General features: G+C 41.6%; 1 protein-coding gene and 1 long non-coding RNA gene across 6 annotated transcripts in view; one reads left to right on the forward strand and one right to left on the reverse strand.

Moving 5' to 3' along the window:
* Positions 1-3,930: 3,930 nt before the first annotated feature.
* STX7 (syntaxin 7) overlaps positions 3,931-21,094 on the forward strand; it is a 33,277-nt gene continuing 16,113 nt past the window's right edge. For 2 of the 5 annotated variants that reach the window (XM_080390365.1, XM_080390368.1), the window contains exons 1-2: positions 4,220-4,360; positions 11,521-11,661. In XM_080390365.1, coding sequence (XP_080246491.1) covers positions 11,580-11,661 — 82 coding nt within the window. In that variant the 5' untranslated portion in view covers positions 4,220-4,360; positions 11,521-11,579. Of the gene's footprint in view, positions 4,361-4,728; positions 4,859-11,520; positions 11,662-21,094 lie in introns of those variants that run through there. The other 3 variants (XM_080390366.1, XM_080390367.1, XM_080390364.1) reach the window with 3 other exon arrangements.
* On the reverse strand, positions 4,434-9,684 carry LOC308065000. The gene is made up of 2 exons (XR_013928618.1): positions 4,984-9,684; positions 4,434-4,842 (listed from the first exon to the last, which is right to left on the reverse strand). It is a non-coding gene; the product is annotated as an uncharacterized lncRNA (long non-coding RNA).

The raw sequence follows: 21,094 nt of genomic DNA on the forward strand, positions 1-21,094 counted from the left end.
TGCATAATCTGTCTTTTATTCTGTGGAAGTGGATGAGCCTATTTCTTTGGTGGGTTAATGCCGCCTATGCTGCCACGTAAGGACTATGCCATAACATCATCCAATTGTTGACAGATCTCCTTTTTGGCTAAACAACAAACAAGGCTGGAACAATGGAGAGAGGGAAAAACAGAACCTGGAATACTGATATATACAGTGACAATGGCAGAGCAAACAAGTGAGAAGGAAAAGCTGCTAAAACTCTGGGGGTAACCAGAACTGCTTTCTCGATTTTCTGACACCACATTTTGCAACTATCATTAAATAACAGTTTAATAATTATCCACCTCTGTCCCCCTGCTTTTGGTGTCTGTTTGGTTTACCTAGCCAAACTCTGTCAGAATGCCTTTGTGTGTTTTTTTTTTCTTCTCCACGTTTCAAAAAGCAATGAAGGTAATTAAGAATTGTAAAATGAGAAGGAGTTGCTTCATCAAATGATGAAGATTGATTGCTCAACAATGACCTCAAATTTTCCAAATTAAAATCTATTGGATTCTATCAGAGCTAGTTGCTGGCCTCAAAGTCCCTATATTTTCTTATTTTTAATATTTTTATATTTTTCCTTCTGTAATTTTGTATTTATTTATCTGAATAAAATATTGCCATTTAATTTTATGCCCTTTATAACTCTTTATCATTTCTAAATGGTCTGGCTTAAGTTAAAAAGATTATGTATTTGCAGGTACTACTTAATTAAAGATTGGGCTTTGAAATTATAATGTCAGCTCATTTCATTAGTGCAGATGAAATGCATATAATATGGTCTTCGAAAATTAAACAGAAAGGCAAAGTAAGACAAAGGAAGATTTGAAAATAAGTTGATAGTAAACTTTTTTTTTTTTTTTTTTTTTTGTTAGGAAACATTAATATTGGGAACAGATTTTTTCTCTGTTTATTTAAAACATATGCTACAGTGTTAATTACTGCTGCTGGAGACCAAGTACCAGCCTAAAAAGCATGCAAATGGTCAATACAGTTTTTTTTAAACAAATTTGGTTTACAGGCCATTCTGTAATATAATTAACCCATAAGCTTGTTCAGGCTGGCAACTGTCAACCATCATAATTTTGACAGCATCAGGTGTAATAGGAACTTAATCTCATTTCAGGTTCTGTAGCAGATATTTTAATTAAATTAGCAAATGGAGATGATGACGACAATAAGAGGAATTCTTCCTGATGGTGGAATGCATCAGTAAGAACTACCTGGAGAGCCCTGCTCAGCAGTTCGCCGTCGGTACAAAATACTGGCAGCATTGCTCTTAATACCTAAAGGTAGAGGCACTCAAGTAAAATACGATAGCAGAGGATGAGATTTCCCCATAAGGTAAATTACACACCACGCCCTGGAAGGAGAACACTCATCAGGAATACGAGGCCAGGGCTGGGCTGCTTCCCCTTCATTTCATCATGCGTTGTGCAGGCATGGGGAGCTGCACGGAAATGAGTGCTTCGCTCCTGTGTCACCAGCAGCCTCAATGCTTGTGCCACCCACACTGCTGGGCCCACGTATGTACTGGTTAGGTGTCAGGGCAGAAGTAGGAGAGGGGAGGCAGAAATACAGATTCAGGAACATGGGACAGATTTGGATACTGGGCTAGGAAGAAGGTGTGCTCTTTCAAAATTGAACTGTGCTGGTGTGGTTTAACTTCCAACTCTTTCAAACATCAGATATCATACTGAGTGTGGATTCTTAAACAGCATGTGTTTGAAGTGACATCCCTTTTAGTTCAGTTTTACACACAATAACAGGAATATAACTAGCAAATACTCTGATCTTTGGTCAGTGAATATCCAGAGCATTCTTCATGGTATGCCGTGCCTATGCATAGCAGAGTCTCAACATTTTCCCCTTTCTTTCCCCAGAGCTTTCCCTGTTTCTTTGAATCAATTGATATCTGATCACACTCCAAAAGTAACAGTAAAAGTAAATGAATACATGATTCTGAACTCAATCTCCAGGCAATGCTGTTGGAAGCTCTAGAAAGAAGCTGATGAAATCAGTTTAGAGATAGAATTGTATAGCAGCACTTCATTTCAGCATCTCTGACAGTAACATTTAGAGATGGCTTCTTTACAACTCCTCTCCGTGCACCATTGCTAGCAGAGGAAACTGAAGGAATCTTCTTGTTTTATATAAAAGGGCAAAACAGTGCACATTCTCCAAGTGAATGGCTTTTCTACAGGAGTAAACAGAAATCTTCCAAGGATATAACATGCTCTTAGCGGTATCTGATCTATAAATAGGACTTTCTGGCTGGTCTAGTAACTGTATCTTCATAATCATTCCATATGATAATATTAAAGAGGCTATTTAAATATTTTCATAGTACGGACAACATTTTAATGAAAAGTTTGCTTTAGAATCCAGATTTTCCTCCCAGGCTGTAACATCTTTGCTGGAACCGGTTAAGTTAAAGAATCATATCACAAATATTTTTCATTATTTAACAATAAAAGGTGGATGATGATGGTAAGTGAGCTAACAGCAGGTGAACACCAACATTTTGTTCATAAAATATCCAGCATCAGTAGAAAGCATTTGGATACCCCTTTTCCATAGCATGAGAATGAACATTGATCAGTGATGACTGTGATGCTTCAAAAAATATACCCAAGTAGTCATTGCAGATGAAGTATTCTCAGTAATGAAGAGTCACTTCTTCTAATGGGAAATGCATATTTGAGATCAGATAGCAAAAGATTTATTGTTTTGTGGAGAAAAACTGACAGTGATTTTATCTGAAGGTTTATAAAGCAAGAGTGACTGGGCTTTCACTGGGCATTCAGAAGGGATGTTCATTATACTCTCATTAGTGAACCATCTAGTGAGATCATTTTTTATCAGCTTCAGTATGTCAACAGCATGGGGGCAAACCCCTGCGCATGTAGCAGCATTAAGATTACTGCTAATCAAAATAACCTATTAAAACTAGAACGAAGATGTATACAAGATTCCTGCAGCAAACAGAAGTATCACAATGGTTTTTTCCTTAGTAACTGTAATTTATGGAAGTGAGAAAGACATTTCTAAGCACCAGTTAACATAGGAACTAAATACAGGCATACAAGTCTCAGAAGGTATGTTGTCTCTCAGCATGCTTTGAGACACATCAGGAATCACCTATGTAAAGGGTAGCCTTGTCTACTTCAGGCCTCAAACTTCACTCTATTGCGCTAGCAGTTTATTGGTCTTTTCTGTTAAGTGTTATTTGGTTAAGATGTTATTAACATTTCCACTTCTCTAGTTATTTCTAAATCCTAGCAATGACCAAGATCTGTGATGTGGCAGAAATAGACTTGCACTTTCCAGCATCTGCAGCTCTTCCCTAGGCAAGGTTGGGCTTTGTGGGGGAGACGGTGTTCCCAGAAATCAGGTGCCATGTGCTGGTTTGTCTGCGGTATTTAATGCACTTGGGGGTACGCTGCAGATGAAGCAGCCTAACCCTGGGGCTCTGGGGAGCACCTGGTCCTGTAACTTTCCCTCTGAGGAACTGGGGCGGATACAGAAGCACCCCAGCTGCTCCACAGGCGGCCTCAAGGCTCACCTGTTGCTTCTTGCCAGGCAGCTGGCTCAGGCGGAGGGCAGTTTCCCTGTGTCCCTGCTCCCGTCGCTCCCAGGAGCCACAGCTGCCGCCGCCCTGGGGCCTGCTGCCGCGGCCTGCCCAGCCCAGCCCAGCCCAGCGCCGGGCACCGTGTCGGCGCACCCCTCATCTGTCATTGTTCTGGCATCGCTTGGCCCCTCGCTCAGCTAAATATAAATCTCTTCATCTAGTGGCACCTTTAAATGTACTTTTTCGCTCACCTTTTACTAAGTGTCCATTCTCATTTAAAGACAAAGAGACTAAACTGAAGGCAGCGCTTCAAAGCGGGGTATTAATGTACTACCACTGTATTTTTCACTGTAATGTTGTTTTCTTACTCAGGTTTTCCCCTTAACCCCCGGCACGACAGAACCTTTCCCTTACATTACACTCTCCCCCGCTTCACTTTTGCCACCCGCACAGGGCTGCGGCTCCCGGAGGAGCCTGCGCGGGGCGGGATCTGCCCGTTCCCGGAGGGAGCCGACGGGCCCTGTCAGCAGCCGCAGGCCCGAGGGGGGCCGCCCCTCAGGCGCCGCAGCCGGGAGACCCGCCGGCCCGGCCCCGCGGCCCCGCCCGCCCAGCCCGCCGGGCGGTGCAGCGGCACGGCCCCGCCTCCCCACGCCTCCGCCGTCACGGCCGGCCGGGGCGGGAACGGGCCGGGGCCTGGCCGCCCCTCCCCGCCCTGCCGCCGCCGCCGCCGCCCGCCGCGCCCGGTGGGAGCAGGTTCGTCAGGGCCGGGTAAGAGCAGGGAGTACCGGCTGGGTGCTGGGGGTGTTCGCCGCCCGCCGGGAGGAGGGGGCGCTCAGGGCGGTGTCCGGCTGGCCGGGAAGGGGCGGCCGGCCCGGGAGAGCCTGTCAGAGGGCGGCGGGCAAGGCCGCGGAGCCCCGCGGGCCTCGCTAGGGTCGGGGCCGCCGCCCCCTCCCCCGGGCCGGGACGGCCCGGCGGTGCCGCCTGGCCTGGGGCGAGAGGGGCGACTGTGGGCGAGCGGGGGTGACCGGGCTGTGAGGCGGGCAGGGCCGGGGCTGCGGTCGGTTGTGTCACCGCCACCCTTTCCCCCGCACCCATCGCCGTGACAGCCCCCCGGTGTCGTGGCCTTGGGCTTGGCCTTGACCCTGATGCTCCAAGGAGAGACTCGGGGCCTACAGCCGGGGTTTTACAGCAGCTAATGTCGAACTGTAAGGCGGGATGGCCACCTTTGCTGTGTTGAAATGCTCTCCGTGCTGTTCCAGATCCGAGGTGAGCAAAGCACATCAGTAGGAGGAAGGCAGATATAAAAATCACCTGTGTAAACAGCGAGCCTGGGCCTGGTACATCAGGCCCCAGGCCCGATGTTATGACTGCTTGCCTGGTGAACCACCTACCGCTGCATCAGAAACGGGCACTTCTTGAAACTGTCGAAGGAAGCGAAGGGTTTCATCCTGCTTTGCATGGAATGCAAGGTTCTGTGGCTTGACTGAAGCTCATTTATAAAATCCCAGGATACTTTTCCAGGAGTGATGTGCTCACGTGTTGCGAGCCTCTCCACTGATGAACAAGCTGTGCAAAGGCAGCATGCCGTGCCAGCAGGGCGAGCAGAGCCCTCCTGGCCGATCGTCATCCAGGTGTGTGCTTTGCTGGCAGCACAGCCCTTCTGCTTGGAGCTTGAGGTTTTGTTCAAGTGCTGTTAATAGAAAAGAAGAAGAAAAAAAGTTATATGCTATATGTTAAAATTAGAAGAAAGTGATGCTAAATGGTGGCATTGTTACAAACTGTATTTGTGTTCCTGTCACGAAGACATCTCTTGTGATCTTGTATCTGAATATTAAGTAACGCTCTTTTTGGTGGCATACATTGAAGTGAAACTCTTTGGGGGAGGAGAGGAAAAAAAGGAGACCATGAGCTATATGTAGTCATTGGCATCCTGGTTGACCTCAGAGAGACTAGACATCCAGCACAGTCAGATTTTGTGCGAAGATACCTTCTGCCTCAATGTTCTTTATCTGAGCATTTGGTTCAAAGTGAACAAGCTGCTGTTAGGAACTGCTGGACATCTTGTGGTTCTGGTCCTGCTTCGTTTTCCCATAACATGTTGTTTGTCTACTAACAGTACAAGAAACTGTTGTCTTGGGTCTGTTTTCAGCCCTCCTGTTCCCTCGCCTCCACAGTAGTTCCAGTGCCCAGTGCTTGTTTTCCTATCTACTGTCAGGCCTCTAAACGCTCTGTGCACTCCTAGGGAACGTAATTCCCTTACTCAAGGCATTTCCTCAAGAACTGATATGTTATGTTATGCTTCTGAAAGCTATGTGCTTCCTTCACCTAGTTCCTTATAAATATCGGCGTGGATGAATTAGACCAGCATAATTTTTTTAGCTGTATATGCTAAGTGTTGGTGATACGTTACGCTTGATAGTATTTTAGGCTTCTGTAATTTAGTTTTGCACATTGGGCAGTTCTAAATGCCACTGTGTTAAATTACGTCTTTGTTTGTAGGGAAAATGACTAAAACTAACCAGTGGCACAACCTAATAATTTTTTTTTCTTTCTAAAAAAAACCCCAACTTCTAGCCATTACACGATGTAAGCTTGACTTTGGTGTGTTTCAGGATGACTAATGTGGCAAGGCTAAGAGAACTGGGCAGAATGGAACAAAAATTGCCCTTTGTCATCTTTTATGTTAGTGTTGCTGCAGTAGAGCAAAGACAGTTTTAAATAAAATGAACTTTGCTTGCTTTTCCCTACCCTGTATGGTTTCAAGTTTGACTTCTGCCTGAAACTTGATGATAAAAGAAAATCTGGAAACTTTTTTTTTTCTTTCAGCAAAAGGAAGGATTTAATTTACTGCTATTTTGTTTGCTTGTTTATTATACTCCATGGTTGGTTTTGTATTATGGAAGTCTCCAGCCTGCCTTTGTGGACCAGGATTCCAGCACATTAGAAGTTGTAAAAACACCAAGCAGGAAATGCAATCTCTATTTTTAAATATTTCAGCCTAAATATAAGAGGAAAAAAATAGTTAAATTCAGAAAAAACTTCACCTCCGTCATCCCCACTAGAGGAAATAGTGACAGATTTAATGCTCACCTGTATATTGCAAAGTCAGTTGGTATGAGTCAGTTATAAGAATCCCTCAGGTGCTGTAACAGAGTACTTATCTTACAGCATAGGGTCTGCCCTTTATTCCAAGAGTGCTGGGGGGGGGGTTAAGGTTAATTTTGCTTGCTGCAAAGCTGCTGCTAAGGTCAACAGGAGATGCTGTCTGAAGATGGTGATGTGTTTCGAGTTGGCTTAGGTAGGTGCCAGAGTCACTGCAGCGATTTACCTTGTCTCATCTCAGTATTCGGGTGGTAAAACCTACTGAGGTGAAATAGATCAAGCAGTGTTACGTTGCAGAAATTGTACTAATCATGGACGTAACCATGATACAAATTTCCTGTAGCTAACATTGTGACTGGCTGCAATATTTTTTTGCCAAAGTTTTTCAGCAGTTTTTCATCTTTGCCTGTGTTTTCACCCTGTTTGAAGGGTTTTCACTCTTTCTGGCAGTAGTTTACAAAGGAAGTCCCATTTAGAAGTTATTTGGAGAAGCTTTGTTTCTGTGACTTTTATTTAGGAAAAAAAATAATCACATACAAGTCCCATGACTTGTCTTTGGATATTTAAAGGCATTAAATCCTAGTTCAGATCAGATTTAAATTTTCAAGTGTTTCTATGGAATGCAGCATGTACATTTTGTTCTTTGAAAGTGAAGGATCCGTGTAAACGTTTCTAGGTACTGATGCTAAAGAATTGCTTAAACACTAAAATTATTGCTTAAGGATTCTTATCGTAGTGTATATGGGCTAGATTTATAGGACAGAAAGAAAACTTAAAATATCTAAATGAGAAAATACAGAATAGATTAGGTATTTATAAACTGTAGCAGACTGGAGCCTGCAAGATATTTAGGCAGCTACTGCTGAGATCTAACGTGTGCTGTGCTTCTCACATTGCATTATTTTGTCCTGATGGAACTTTTGAGAATGGCATTGGGGAGCTGCTCGGTGGTGGAGTTCCTGTATTCTTGTCTCTTTGTTCGACAGTGATCTGACTGGAAATACCAGAGGAAAAGTATGTCTTTTCCTATGACTGACAAACAACTTTTCTAGAAAGCATGTTGATGATAAGGTTCATTTTTCGCTTGGATACGGAGTGACAGTGTGATGCAGGAAGCAGTTAATGCAGAAAATTAGGAAAAATGTATAGCAAACCTTTGAATTCTTTAAACTTCAGGTATGTACAGAGAGGTCTTGCTTCAGTGAGCGTTGATGAAGTGTTCTGATTCTTTGTTTTGTTTGTGCCAGTAGTTCTTCAGACTTCCTTCAGCAGCTTGACAAGCCCAGTTGCTGCTAGGTATACTTCCATTCAAAGACAGAGATGTTGAGTGGAAGATGAAAAGTACAATCAGAAGCTTACACCTGACTGAAACCTTTAGGGGAACTGAAGACTTACCACAAATGCAGCTCTGTTCCAGTTTGAATGCAAAGTGTACTTCCCTCAACTGCAGCAGGCTATTAACTTGCCCATTTAAAAAGTTATGCAGGCAATAATACCAAAATATGTCATGACAAGGTACTTAAATGCTGTGGAAGTGAGAAGGGGTAATTTCTATGGAAGTTCAGAGTCTTGATGAATGAATGATCCTATCACCTTGGTATGGAAGGAAATGCTTGGTGCACATTTGTTTCCTTGTGATTGAAACCCTGACCTTGTCAAAGTCATTAGCAAAACTCCAGTTGACTTCCCAAGGGCTCAGCTATCTGTGCTTTCAGAGGAGTTTGAGTAGCTCATCGCTAACAAGCTAAGGGTGCGTGCGTAGAAGTAGGGTGTTAGTTTGGTTCAGATGCCCATGTTGCTGTGAGAGGTAGAATGGGAAGGATTCACACTTCCCGTTTAATAATAATCAAATACAAAATGTATCTTCTCTATGAGCAGTTCAGTTTTGTTTTTCTTGACTTGGGGAGTTTGTGGTGAAGGCTGGAAGGTGATGAGAGCTGATGGCTGAACCATTACCTTTCTGTCTGTTCCCCAGACCAGTAGCTTACCTTGTTACCAACCTGTATTATTAATGTGCTCAGAAATAGCATTGCTGGTGGATTGATGAGTTTGCATGGAGTGAAACAGCTGTGAATTTACACTGCTATCCTTCAAATTTGCTATACATTTCAATTGAAATATGTGTGTTGATACAAAGAATTGTATCAACAATAAAAGAGATCTACAGGTGCAGTCAAAAAGCTGAACTATATCCTGTGGACTTTGTAGTCATTCATCTGAACATCCTCTCATTATGTGTTGTGTTTGGCTGCCCAACTATGTAGCTAGAAAGTTGAAAAGATCAAAGTCTTAAGTATTGTACAATTTGTCCATTTGTCAGTGTAGCTAGTTTAAAGAAACTTGGCTGTAGAAATTGTCAAGACAAAAAAAGTAAGTCAATCACTTCTTTTGTCAAGACTTGGATGAAATATTCTGTGTCTATCTCTTGATTGTAATGCTGTTGCTGAGGACAGTGTTACAGGCAGCTGTCTGGTGAATACAAATATGAAGGAATTAAAACCAATTGTAAAGAATGATTTCAGTTAGTTCTGTAGGCTTTCTACACAAGGTAATTTGGTCTTTTGATGTCTCTTCTCCCATACAGCTGCATTTTAATGTTTACCATTTAACATTAAATATAATATTTAATTAAATGCATTTTTAGCCAGTGCTAGTGATGTAGTTAGCATGCTACTAACATATCTAGAAATAGCTATAACTTTAAAAGAAACTGTCAACAGTTCTGAGAAATCTTCTTTTTCAAACTAGCTTATTTTAGGTGGCTTCTTTGGATTTTATGCCTACAATTGTATTTTCCACTAAATTTGTAGGTTTTCCTTACATGTGAATACACCAAGGCATAGAGCCATTTATTTGCTATAAAGTTTGCATGGGTTTGGTCTTACAATACAAATTCAATGAAATATTACCTAGAATTTCCAAAAAAGATCAAGGGTTGTTATGCCAGCCTCAGACCAGGTAAGTGGGATTTAGGCTGGTTGACTGACTACGGTCTTTGTCTGTACCACATGCAGATTCAAGTTATTTTGGGTCACAGACTGAAGACAGGAAACAACACTGCAGAGAGCTAGCATGGCTTGGACACTGTTGTGCAGCAAGTATGTAGAAGAGTGCAAATACACTCCCTGTGGCCTCATCTGCAATCAGGTTGTTCATTACTAGGGGATACTTCAGGGCCTGAAGACTCCAAGCACAATTTGGGACCCTCATGCAGCAGCCATTTCAGAATCATGCAGGGTTTGTCTTCATGGTAGCTGCAGCTTATCCAACCAGCAGAGGTAACGTAACCTGCAGGGTGGCAGGGACGAGCCTGACCTCTGTAGTTACATCCCTGGTGAAATTCTGGTGGAAAGTGCCTGACCAGTGCAACGTCTTGGCAGCTCCACTCTCTAGAGATACTTCATATCAGAGAGAGATGAAAACAGTCATGTTTTAAAAAAAATCAGGATGTTGTTGTGCTGTTAATACAGGCATTTCCAAAGGTAAAAGAATATATTTAGCAACAGGGACTGTTTATTTGTTTTAAAAAAAAGTTTGTAAGGACTTGAATCTTCAAACTGTAGCACAGCTGGTATCACACTTGACAAATCAGTTGGCCTTTTCATTTCCTTCTTTTCTTTTTAAACATTTGAATGTACTTTTTTTCTCTCCCTGAAACTGAATTGTGGCAGTACCTGTAACCAGAAGCTGACAGGCCAGGAGAAGAGGCTGGTGCTTGGAAGGCATGTGGTTTGGGTTGAACAGTGTAACTGCAGGGAACTGGTGAAGTTAAAATGTTCAACCCATGAAACTGGTGTGCAGGAGGGTGGAAAGGATAAAGTTAAGACTAAGCACAGCCTGGGTGAAACTGGGGGATTGTGTTGGGTGTGCATGTGTTTGATTAGCCTGCATTCTCACTGCAGAACAGATAAATTGCCACTGCATGTTATCCTTAGGTGTGTACTGTTAATTTAGATTTAGAGTATCTTTGAGCTTGTGGTGAAATGGGGTCTGTATGGATGGAAAGAAGGCTAAGACATCCCTAGTAGTTACATGCTGCATGATTGTATATGTGGGCTTTTAGTTCAAATGAATTGGTGTGTATTTGTGTTGTCAGATTTTGATCTGTTTAGATAAGATATGATAGCTCTGGGTGCAAAAAAAACCCCACCTCTAAAAATGGATTTGTGTACCCACATTGTTGAAGAATTAGTTTGTATTGAGAAACACAGCAGCTGAAACAGGATAAAACAAATGATTGCTGTTTAAAGGGAAGTAGGTACCTCCTTCGTTCTGATCTCTTGTGTGATATCTGCTGGATTTTCTTCCAGTGGTTTATATATGCTAGGTTATATTGGTGGGATGGGTGATGCGTGGTATGGAAATAACCATATAATTGGCTTGGGATGTAATTCATCAGAGGACTTGGCATGGACATAAAATGTACAGCTTTTTTCTGGAATGGCAACTAATGAAAATGCATACTTCTTCTTTGCTTACAGTGGGGGAAATACATAACAAGTTTGTCAACTGATGTAATTTCTGTGATATAGCTGCTGTAGAGTAATTGCAGATCTGAAGCCATGTGTATTACTAAGAATCTTAATAGATTTATTATAGGAAATTCAAAAAGGATGTCATATTCTTATTTAATACTTTTCCAAGAAAGCATTCCCTTAAATTCTGCATTTGCAGTACTGTGTTTTTGGAGAGGCTAAATGTTAGTATACGGAGTTTTCTGTAATCTTTTCCTATGTATTATTCTTTAAGATTACGAAGACATTTGTAAACCAATGACCAAGACATAACTCTGTTTTCTGGGGTGGGGGGGTTGGTGTCCTTAACAGGTGGAGACTGTCTGCCTTATTCCCATCGTGGATGACTGTGACAGCAAATCTACTCAGCCATGTCATACAGTGCAGGTTTTGGGGATCCTAATCAACTAGCCCAACGCATAACTTCTAACATCCAGAAGATCACACAATGCTGTAAGTTGCATTTATGAATGTTTTATGTAGAACTTTAATAATGGTGGTGCCCCCCATTCAAAGTTAGCTTCTCAGATCCGTTCATGGGGATTCATTCTTTGACTTCATCTGCTCATTTGACAGATTTGTGGCACCCCACACAGCAGATGGTAGATTGAGATGTTTGCTGAGCAAGGATTGTGTCAAATATTTCCTGGAGCTTGAATTGTTTAGCAGGGACAGAAGCTGTGCCTTGCAGCTTACCCTTGGAAGTATATATTAGATATGAAATAAGGTTTTGCAAGATTTAATATACCTGTGCTTAGATTAATGCCACCTAATTTTTTTAGCCACCTAACGGGAGTGTTTGTGTTAGCAGTAAGTTAGGCTGCTAAGATTTTCAGTCCTTTTCCCTTACCCTCCGTTTTCCATTATATTTTTAATGTGTGTGTATATATAAAGCAAATAGAACTTGATCTCACAAATTAAGCCAAGTGTACTGTTCATCAGAAGGGAGCTAACCACAAATAGCATATGGCTAGGTTTTGACATGCATGTTTTTAATGTTGTGCAGGACATAGTGTGCATGAATAAACTGGTAATTTATTATTAGAATTCATTTGCAGTTTTGTTTGGTGAAGTATGTCAGTTTTTATGAAAACTTTGGTCTTTGTTTCTCAAGACAAGTTCTAGGAGTTGGTGTTTATAGCACAAATTAATGGCACAGATTGGGCTTTTGCCTGGTTTTTCATCTACTTTTTATTTCTTCCAGAAAGAATTTCTTTAAATCTCAACAGGAAGAAAATTTGCAATTTTGCTTTATTGAAAAGTTTCTGTTCATCTGGGTTGTATTTCCTCAACTTAAAATTCTCAAACTGTCTCTATAAAAGCTCTTATACTTTGTTTCCTAAAATCTGCTCAGTGAACTCACTCAGTCTCATGGTTTCTAACTTGGTATTCCAGAGAGGCCTGCCAATTGTGACAGATACTGAGGGTCCAAGATGTAGAAAAGAAGTCTCAGTTGTCAGGTGAAAATGTAAAGTGAAATCAGTGGTTGAAACTGGAGCACTGTGAAAGCAGTCTCTGAACGTAATTAACCAACTTGTTCTGGATGCAGTGAGTCCTTAGTCTCATTCTGCCTCTTCCATCTCCCTTCTTGCTTCTGCTGTGTCTCCCTTCATGACAAACAAGGCATACTGAAAGCAAGCCGCCGAGGCTTAGAAGAGACATGCCATGAGGCTTACCTGCAATCCTGCTTTCCTTTCCTTTTTTGAAATTTAGATGGCTAAAATATGAGTAATAGACAGGTCTTCTGCCATTCCAAGACCCAGACCCAAATCTTTCTTAGCCCTACTGCTGCCTGGCTTCAGAAACAGGAGCTTTGCCTTTAAAAGCTCCAGCCAAGCGCTTTTCAAGGACTGGTAGGTACACAGCTGGATTCAGTCCCTCATTCTTCTGTGGATCTGACTGAACTGTAGCCACCCAGTTACTCTTACAGTCCATTCTCTTCTGGTAGATTTTACGAGGATCTGGATTCCATGGGCGCGCTGAACATGTTTTCTGGACTGAGCTCTGTAAGGGCTTATGTACACTTTTTTTAGCTGTTTTGTTTCCATGTGTAGTATGTGTCTAGGTTTCTGTTCGAAGGTGTGAGCTGCAGGAACTTCCAGGTCAAATGGGGAGAAACCTGCAAGCTTAGGGACCTATAGTGCTAGACAGCTGCTGAGCAGTTGTCTCATAAACTGCAATTTGCGATCTTGGTTAGGGAGGGAGAGGGACAGAAATAGAAATCTTGACCCTAAATCCATGTATTTCCTTCTAAGCAGTTGACTTGATTTTGCACTTCTGTCCAGAAATGCTTAGCATTTGTGAGATGTGTCAACACGTTTGAAATCTTGGTTAACCTGGACTTGTGTAGTTATTCTGGTTTTCAGAGTGAGATTAATAGAGTGAGAGAGTTGTTTCAAATTACCGAACCATTTCAGGAGGTCCATCAATACTAATTTACACTTGTACTAACATGTAAGCAGTGAATACTACTACAGAGATATAGATGAGATACAGATCAGTTGGAAGGAAGCTGGCCCTTTAACTTGTGAGAGAAACACAAAAGCACTTCCTATATTAGACAACATTCTCCTGACGAGATTTCATAATACACCAGGGTTTTATAGGAAGTAACATTGGTCAGAACAAGTTTTTACTGTAACGTTTCTTCAGGGTTGAATTATTACAAATACCTCCTCTAAGTAATACATTTGATGGTTCTTGATTAACTGTTTTTAATATGCCATACATTTTTAATATGTATACAAGTAAAATACATATATTAAATACCTCAAATTTCATAATGCATCCACATCAGGCTGCTGTTGTATCAGTACTTGTGATCCTTACCTTCCATCATGTTCATGTAGCCCATCGTTACTGATTGGCAAGCAAAGCTCATCTCTGTGCTGGTTTAGCACACCAATAATTGAATTGCAAGAAAGTATGCTTTTTGGTTTGGGTTCTGTGTTAATGGAGAGAACCTTTATTTGTTTCAGGTAACAGCTGGGTTAATTTGGCACACTTTCAACTGGAAAGAACAGGTTTTGTTGATTTGTTGATCCAATCATGCAGTTGATTGTTGTGTTAAAGATGTGCTAAGAGTTGTAAATTGCTTCTGCCTTGCCTGAACCCTGGTGAACCACTACAGTAAATGCAGTAGTGGGCTGTTTGAGTTTCTTTGGAGGGGAGGGTGTTGGTGGGTCATTTTTAGGACCTTGAAGATGTAATTGAGCTAGCTAATGGAAGGCAGCATACACTGCTGTCTGCACTCTGAGCTCTCTTGGAAACTTAAGTCAGCAGGGCAAACAATATACGTTTGGGATCCCAAACCCCAGAGCATTCTATGAAAAGAAGGTTCTTTCAGCTGTTCTTTAAACAAGGATCTGTTTTGTGTCTCCAGCATTTCTGCAGAAATAAGTGATTATAACACCACTTAGCAACATCTAGGGAACAAAGTCTACTCTCCTAATCCTGAAACTCATGTTTTATCAGTGACATCTCCAAGCTGAGAGATTTAGGGAACTAGTCTGCCAAGCAGTTCTCCATGCCTTTTGTTAAAACTGTTTCACTGAGTGGCTGGAATTGCAAAACTTAAGGTTCTTGTTGACATCTGATGTAGAGCAGCAGGTCTCGGGCAGGAGAGAGGGAGGGTTAGGCTCTCGTTTTGGAGAATCCATGTGAGTCTGAGCAGTGCTCTAATATGTGAGGAGCCTGAATTACCTGTGCTTCAACGAGCTGCAGTCTTGTGTGCTGAACCTCAGCGAGGTTAGTGATGCCTGCAGGCTATGTCTCAGTGGTTTGGTTTTGGTTCTGTGTTAACAGCGATGAGAAGCAGATCTGTGAACAGCTAAGGAAACTTCAGAATTAAATAATAAAACCAAAGAAGTGTATAATGAGCTTTGGCACCTGTTAGGCAGCTGCTACATTTCTGTCTTACTAGAACACGACTTATGATTAAGGTTTGAAAGTCTGTCTGTTCAGAATCTGGTCCAAAGTAACTGTATTTCTTATTCCAGGCCTATCTTATATCTGTTTATAAAATCTAGGTGACACACGTTGTGTTGGAATTCTGAAATATATGCATTTAAAGGTGGTTGAGATTTGTCCCTAACTTTCTGAATATGGAGCACATAAGGAACGATGCAAGGTATAGAGTTCCAACCTGTCTGGGCCTTGCAGATGGAGAACCTATAATCAAGGTGTTTTAATCAGTGTTTGCTGAAGGAGCGGTAGTTCCAGAACTGGGTTTCATAGGTTACACTCTCACTTATGTGGCAGCTTAATGGCAGCTGCTGCCAACTTGAGAGAAATCTCAATGCCTTCCTTCAATATTTCCTTTAAATATTTCCTGTTGGTCACTCATTTACAGCAACTGGATAGACAAGGAATGAGTGCGATGCACAGAAACAAAATGAGCTAACAAAAAATATCTTTGTGTCAAAACATGTCCTGCCTGCTTAAAAATCTGTATTTCTACGAGACATGTTCATTTACCATACTAACGATATGCCTAGTAGGATGAGAGCCTTGAGTCCATACTGTGAGTTTTTTTCTTAAACTTTTTTTTCCCTCTTCCTTTCTTGAAGAGCATGTAGCAAATTGTACAAGAAGAAATCTGATCTTCCAACAAACAGAAAAATGAAAGTAGAATAAGTAAAACAAACAAAAAGCCAAATTTGAAAGCTTTAAATATGTTCAAACTTCTCAAACCGTGAAGATGAGGGGGAGCAGTTCTTTGAAATCTAATGGTTTTCTGCTTTTTAAAGAATTGATTCTCTGTATGTAGTAAAATGAGGGAAAGTATTTTGTTTAAAAAGATATTCCCAAGAGGGAGCAAAATGGGATTTGCATTCGGCTACGGGGATAACACCACACTTACACGAGTAGGAAGAATATGCCTAGAATAGGGGGCTCTTCTGCTCAGCTGGAAAGATTTGACTCATGTCTCTGACAAGAACTGTGCAAGAAGTAGTAACCAGCTGTGGTTTTTCCTCTCCCCACATACTTCTTGTTCTTGAGTGTCTCTCCCATGTATGGGTCATTGAGGAAGCAGACTTGTATGCCTTTGTTTTGCTTTGCTCCTAATATTTTCTTCATAGCTACCAAATACATCATTCAGTGCAATTCCTGAAGAAAAGCAACAACACTACAGGCTAGATGAAAACTTACCACGTCTCTACTGGCATCTTAGGTGAGGCTTTGGGAACTGTTGGTTTAGAAGCAGTTCTAGTATGCTGCCTTTTGCTTGGGAACACAGAACAAAGCCTGGCATTAATAAAGTACACCCAGTCTTTGAGTTTTAGAAGATTTCTGGTTTGCAAACTGTAATCAGCTACATAACCTATGCTGAACGAAGTGAGGCATTCATATTCTCTCTTTACCTCTCTCTTCCCCACTCCACCAGTTTATAAAGGTCGTGGCTGAATTTTGTGCAGTGGTAGTTCCAAAGTCAGTAAGAATGGCATTATCTACCCTTGCTCACTATTGGCAAGGTCAGTGATAGGGTATTTGACTTGTTCATGCACAGTGAAAATCAGTCCAGCTGGAGAAACGTATGCTGTACATACTGCAAGACAATTAAAATAAAATAAAATTCAGTAGCTGCAATCCACATATGGCTAGAGGGAGTCTGCCTGGCTTTGAGAGATACTTTCTCATAAGGACTCTTGCCTTCTGCTGACTTTTTTCCTGTTTGTTAAGGTAGTGCAACCATCAATTCATATAGAGCACATTCCCAGAAAGTCAGCTTCAACCAGCAGAGATCCCTCTGTCATGTGATGTCTCTTCTGTGACACAAGTTTACCCAGTTTCTGTTGCGTCCCAGATTTTCTGTAAGCCAGTATTTTTGCTGAATTTTACTAAAATGGGAGTTTAATTACATCAATCGTACAATTTTCCCTTTCACTTTATGTAATTGTAGAAAATCATAAGCATAGATTCACTTATCATAAGACCCTGAAGAATAACAGAACCTGATATATGCCTTTTATTTGTGGTTTAAGCCCAGTAGGTAGCTAAAACACGCTGAAACATTAATGAAAAACTATCTGCCACTATGTAGCACCAACAAATTTGCATGATTATCCTTTAGCTACAGAAGGATACAGATGGACAGGTGAAAAGCAAATGAAATTGCCAAACTGTTGAAATCTGAGCCTGTATGAAAACAAAATTCTGTTTTGTCTGTATTTAAAATGTGGTTTTGTACATGTGTGGTTTTAAAGCAAATAGGCTTAAAGTAGATCTTGTTGAGACTTCTAACAATGATATTGTCAGAAATTTCCAATTAGCTGCTGTTAACCAGAATTTAACTTTGTGGGAAGATACTAGTTGCAATAAATTTTTATTTTTAATGTTGTTTCTGTTGAAGTTTCAGTAAAACCTGGAAAAGGCTGGTAGGGGTTTTAAGCACCTATTATGGTCCTCCACATTCCATTTTGTGGGCTTTTCCAAGGCTGAGCAATTGAACGTGAATCTGCTATACCCAAGTCATAACCTGAATATGGAGGATAATAGGAGAAGGAATTCAGATACTTTGGGTCAAATGCCTATCTTTCTGCAAGAAGGTGAGGTCATGAAGCCCACAGTTCTTCTGGGGTCTTTTGACCAGTGTCCTGGATTTGATTCCTCTAGTGAACTGTCACCTTTGATTAAAGTAGGGTTAGCAAGGTGTACAACACTGTGGCATTGTGATTTATTTAAAGTTTTAGTGAGTGTGGACTACACTAGTAGCTTTAAAGAGATGCTTATGCTCATACAGAAAACTTTAATCTGCTGAATTTATTGCCACTACATTAGGTTGCTTTGTGTAACAGTTTTATAAAAGATTGATCCAGGAATGTTTTCGGCAGCATCTGTCCATCTTTAGTCAAGTACCCTCAGTTTAAGTGCAGAAAGAAAACATGTTGAATTGGATTTGGATAAATCGAGGGAGTCTGTTGTCACAAGACAGTTTGAACTGATGTAATTTTTACAAATAATTCTTCTATTCCAATAACCTGCTCTGAAGTGACTCTAAAGTTTATTAGATTCTACACAACTTAATCTGTAACTGGATGTGCTGTTTGTTGACTCACTTGTTCAGCTGGAAACAAGAAGGAGATTTCTTCATAGTTACCCTAAAGGTGGCAGCGAGCGTAAGGTCTTTGACAAAGCATTTTTGAATGTGACTGTCCTGGTGTTGTATTTACTGCTTATTTGCCTTATGAATCCATAGCTGAGCCTGAACCTCATGTGGAGCAGACTTTGCATGTGGTATGCACAAAGGAATGCTTTGCTGATTCTGTTTATTCTGCTTGGGCTCAGGAACTAGGAAAAAGACTGAAAATCAATGGCTTTAAGTTCTCATTATTAGTTTTAGTCCTGTGAACGTTATTCGGTGAGTTAAACCTTATCTGTCCCTTTTTAAATAAAAGGTGGAGGGGACATGACACCCTCACCATTAACAGTTGATACTCAGGAACAGCCGTAGCTGCTGGTTGGAACAGTGTTCTGCTCCTCCTTCCTGTGATAGGTCCTAAGCCTTGTGGTTCTGTAAGGCAGGTTTCCTTGTACTCACCCTGCCTGCTTATCTGGTTCTTGTCCTCTGCAGTACAATGCCTTGGTGTTTGTTCCTCCTGTTGGTGCTGGTGTTTTTTCCAAGCACGCCCAATGGGTGCTGCATTTCCTGTGGAAGCAATTAGACCGTAGCTTTATGAAACTGGGCAATGTGGTGGCTCAGGCTTGGACTGTAGCACTGAAGAAAACTGCTGCTGCATGGCTATGATGCAGTCTTGTGTGATCCAAGTAAGAAATGAGATTCTAGGTTGCAAAGGGATAATAAGCAGCACTCATTAAATGTATTTTTTACTCCTAGTTTCATACTTCTATGTTGTAGCCTTCTTTTTAGAACTCTGGTTGATTCACCTTACTTTCCAGCTGTAAAGCTGCAACAAGCTTGGTCATGGCCACTTGAGGATTTAAAGTTTGGTTAAATAGAGTGGAGGTTAAGATAGGAAGACGGCTGGTTGTAGGTAACCTGGGAAAGCTTCTGTCCTGTAGCTAGAGTTACTGTTCAGTGTTCCAAAGTACAACCATCCTCAGTTTCCCTTGTCGCATGCTAGGGATGAGCATGGTGCTTGGACACTTCTCAGTGTCTGTCAGAGAAGTTGGGTGATCTGCAGTCTGCTCTTCATCTCCCTCCTCTTGGTTAGTTCTTTGCCTTTCAAACATTAGGATTTTACTGAAGGGTTTGGTTGGGTTTTTTCCCCACCTTTTTTTCTGCAACAATACTGTGGTGTTATAGCCTGTACAGTGACTACTAATTCTCAGTTGGAGATAACATTGTTTGCTCCTGTATTCTTAAAAGTAAGAAGTTGTTTACCTTTTGGTCTTCATTGTATTACTTTATTTATTTGTATCTTTATTTTAAGTTGGAAACTTTCTGTGTGATCCTTAACATTTTCATATTCAAGGAGCAGAACCAGTAGTTACGCCAACTTGGATTTACCTGTGATAATGGAAAAGCTTTGCAGAGCCAGCTGAAAAACAAGGGAAGAGGAGGAGAAAGGAGATTTCCTATCCAGCTAAAAGCTAGCTGTTAAGCAAAGATAGTGTGTGATCCAATATGTGAAATACGTCTTTATTTACAGAAAAATAGTATGTGTGGCAGATCTGGCAGGAGCATGTTTCTCAAATACTTTTACCTGTTAAAAAATTTAAGTGTTTCTGCTGTAAATCTCACTACTTCTGTAACTCAGGTAGAGAAAAGGAGGTCTTCTATGTGAGATACTATTTTTTTGATGTGCCCTTTTTTTTGTTCTCTAACTAGTGGGAGAGCTTTCACCGACTAGAAATGGAACCACTGTTTGGCTTAGTAAAAGTAAACATGAACTGACTCTTAAATAATTTTCTCTGCAGGAATTCAGGTTAGGTCTTAATTGTTTCTCTGGCTCATCATTAACCATGTCTGACCTGTTTCGGAGCATGTGACTGTTCTGAGAATAGCTTTCATCAGCTAATAGTTTTGTATTACGAGATCTAGACAAAGAGATTTCACAAAGACAAGTGAAAAGCCTTACTGACATTATATTGCTTCTTTATGATACAAGACTCATTTTTAGGTGGAAAGAATGAGATTCTTTTCATTTACATGTGAGACAGCAGTTGCTTGGAGGAAATGCATTTTGCTTGCGTGGTATCATGCACCCTGCTTCCTGCACCTGCTCGGATCCCACGGGGGACTTGCCTTCTGTGCTGGCTCCTTGCCAGCCCACAGCTGGCAAGGTGCTGCTCCTGCAGGTTTGCAGGATAAGCCCTGGAAGACTTGTTGAGCTTCGTTATATGCAAACATCTACCCCAGGGGGTCCTCAAACTACAGCCCACGGGCTGGATATGGCCCCCCAGGGTCCTCAATCCGGCCCCCGGTATTTACAGACCCCCCCCTCCAGGGGTTGGGGGGGGGAACCAAGCAGCCGCAGATGGCTGCCTGACACTGCATCCGCGTGCCGACCCCTGGTTAAACAGTTTGAGGGCCCCTTATCTACCCTGATCTCCAGTGTGGAAGTGGCCACAGGAGTTTGCATGCCTGTGACAGAGACTGCTGTATCCTGGTAACTTTGGCGAAGAATGCCTACGTGCACACAATGTGTGCCCTTCTGCAGCTCCTGAGCAAAGTCCAGCAGTTAGCTGTTTGTATCCAAGGAACCCGAGCTAAAGTATCAGGTTTTGCACTGAAATGTGTTAAAATTGTGCACAAGGCCCAGTCAGGCTCTGTTGCAGGATTAGTGATGCCCAGAAGGACAGGAGGGACCTCTGGTAGTTGTATTACTCCTGTCTTTCAGAGCTCCTTAGGAAGCTGGAAGAATCAGGAAGTGCGAAAGGGAAAACTAAAGGGTGAGGTAACCTAAGAACCTGTTGAAACTGT

This window comes from Falco punctatus (genome assembly GCF_963210335.1).
Source record: "Falco punctatus genome assembly, chromosome: 5".
NCBI lineage: Eukaryota > Metazoa > Chordata > Aves > Falconiformes > Falconidae > Falco > Falco punctatus.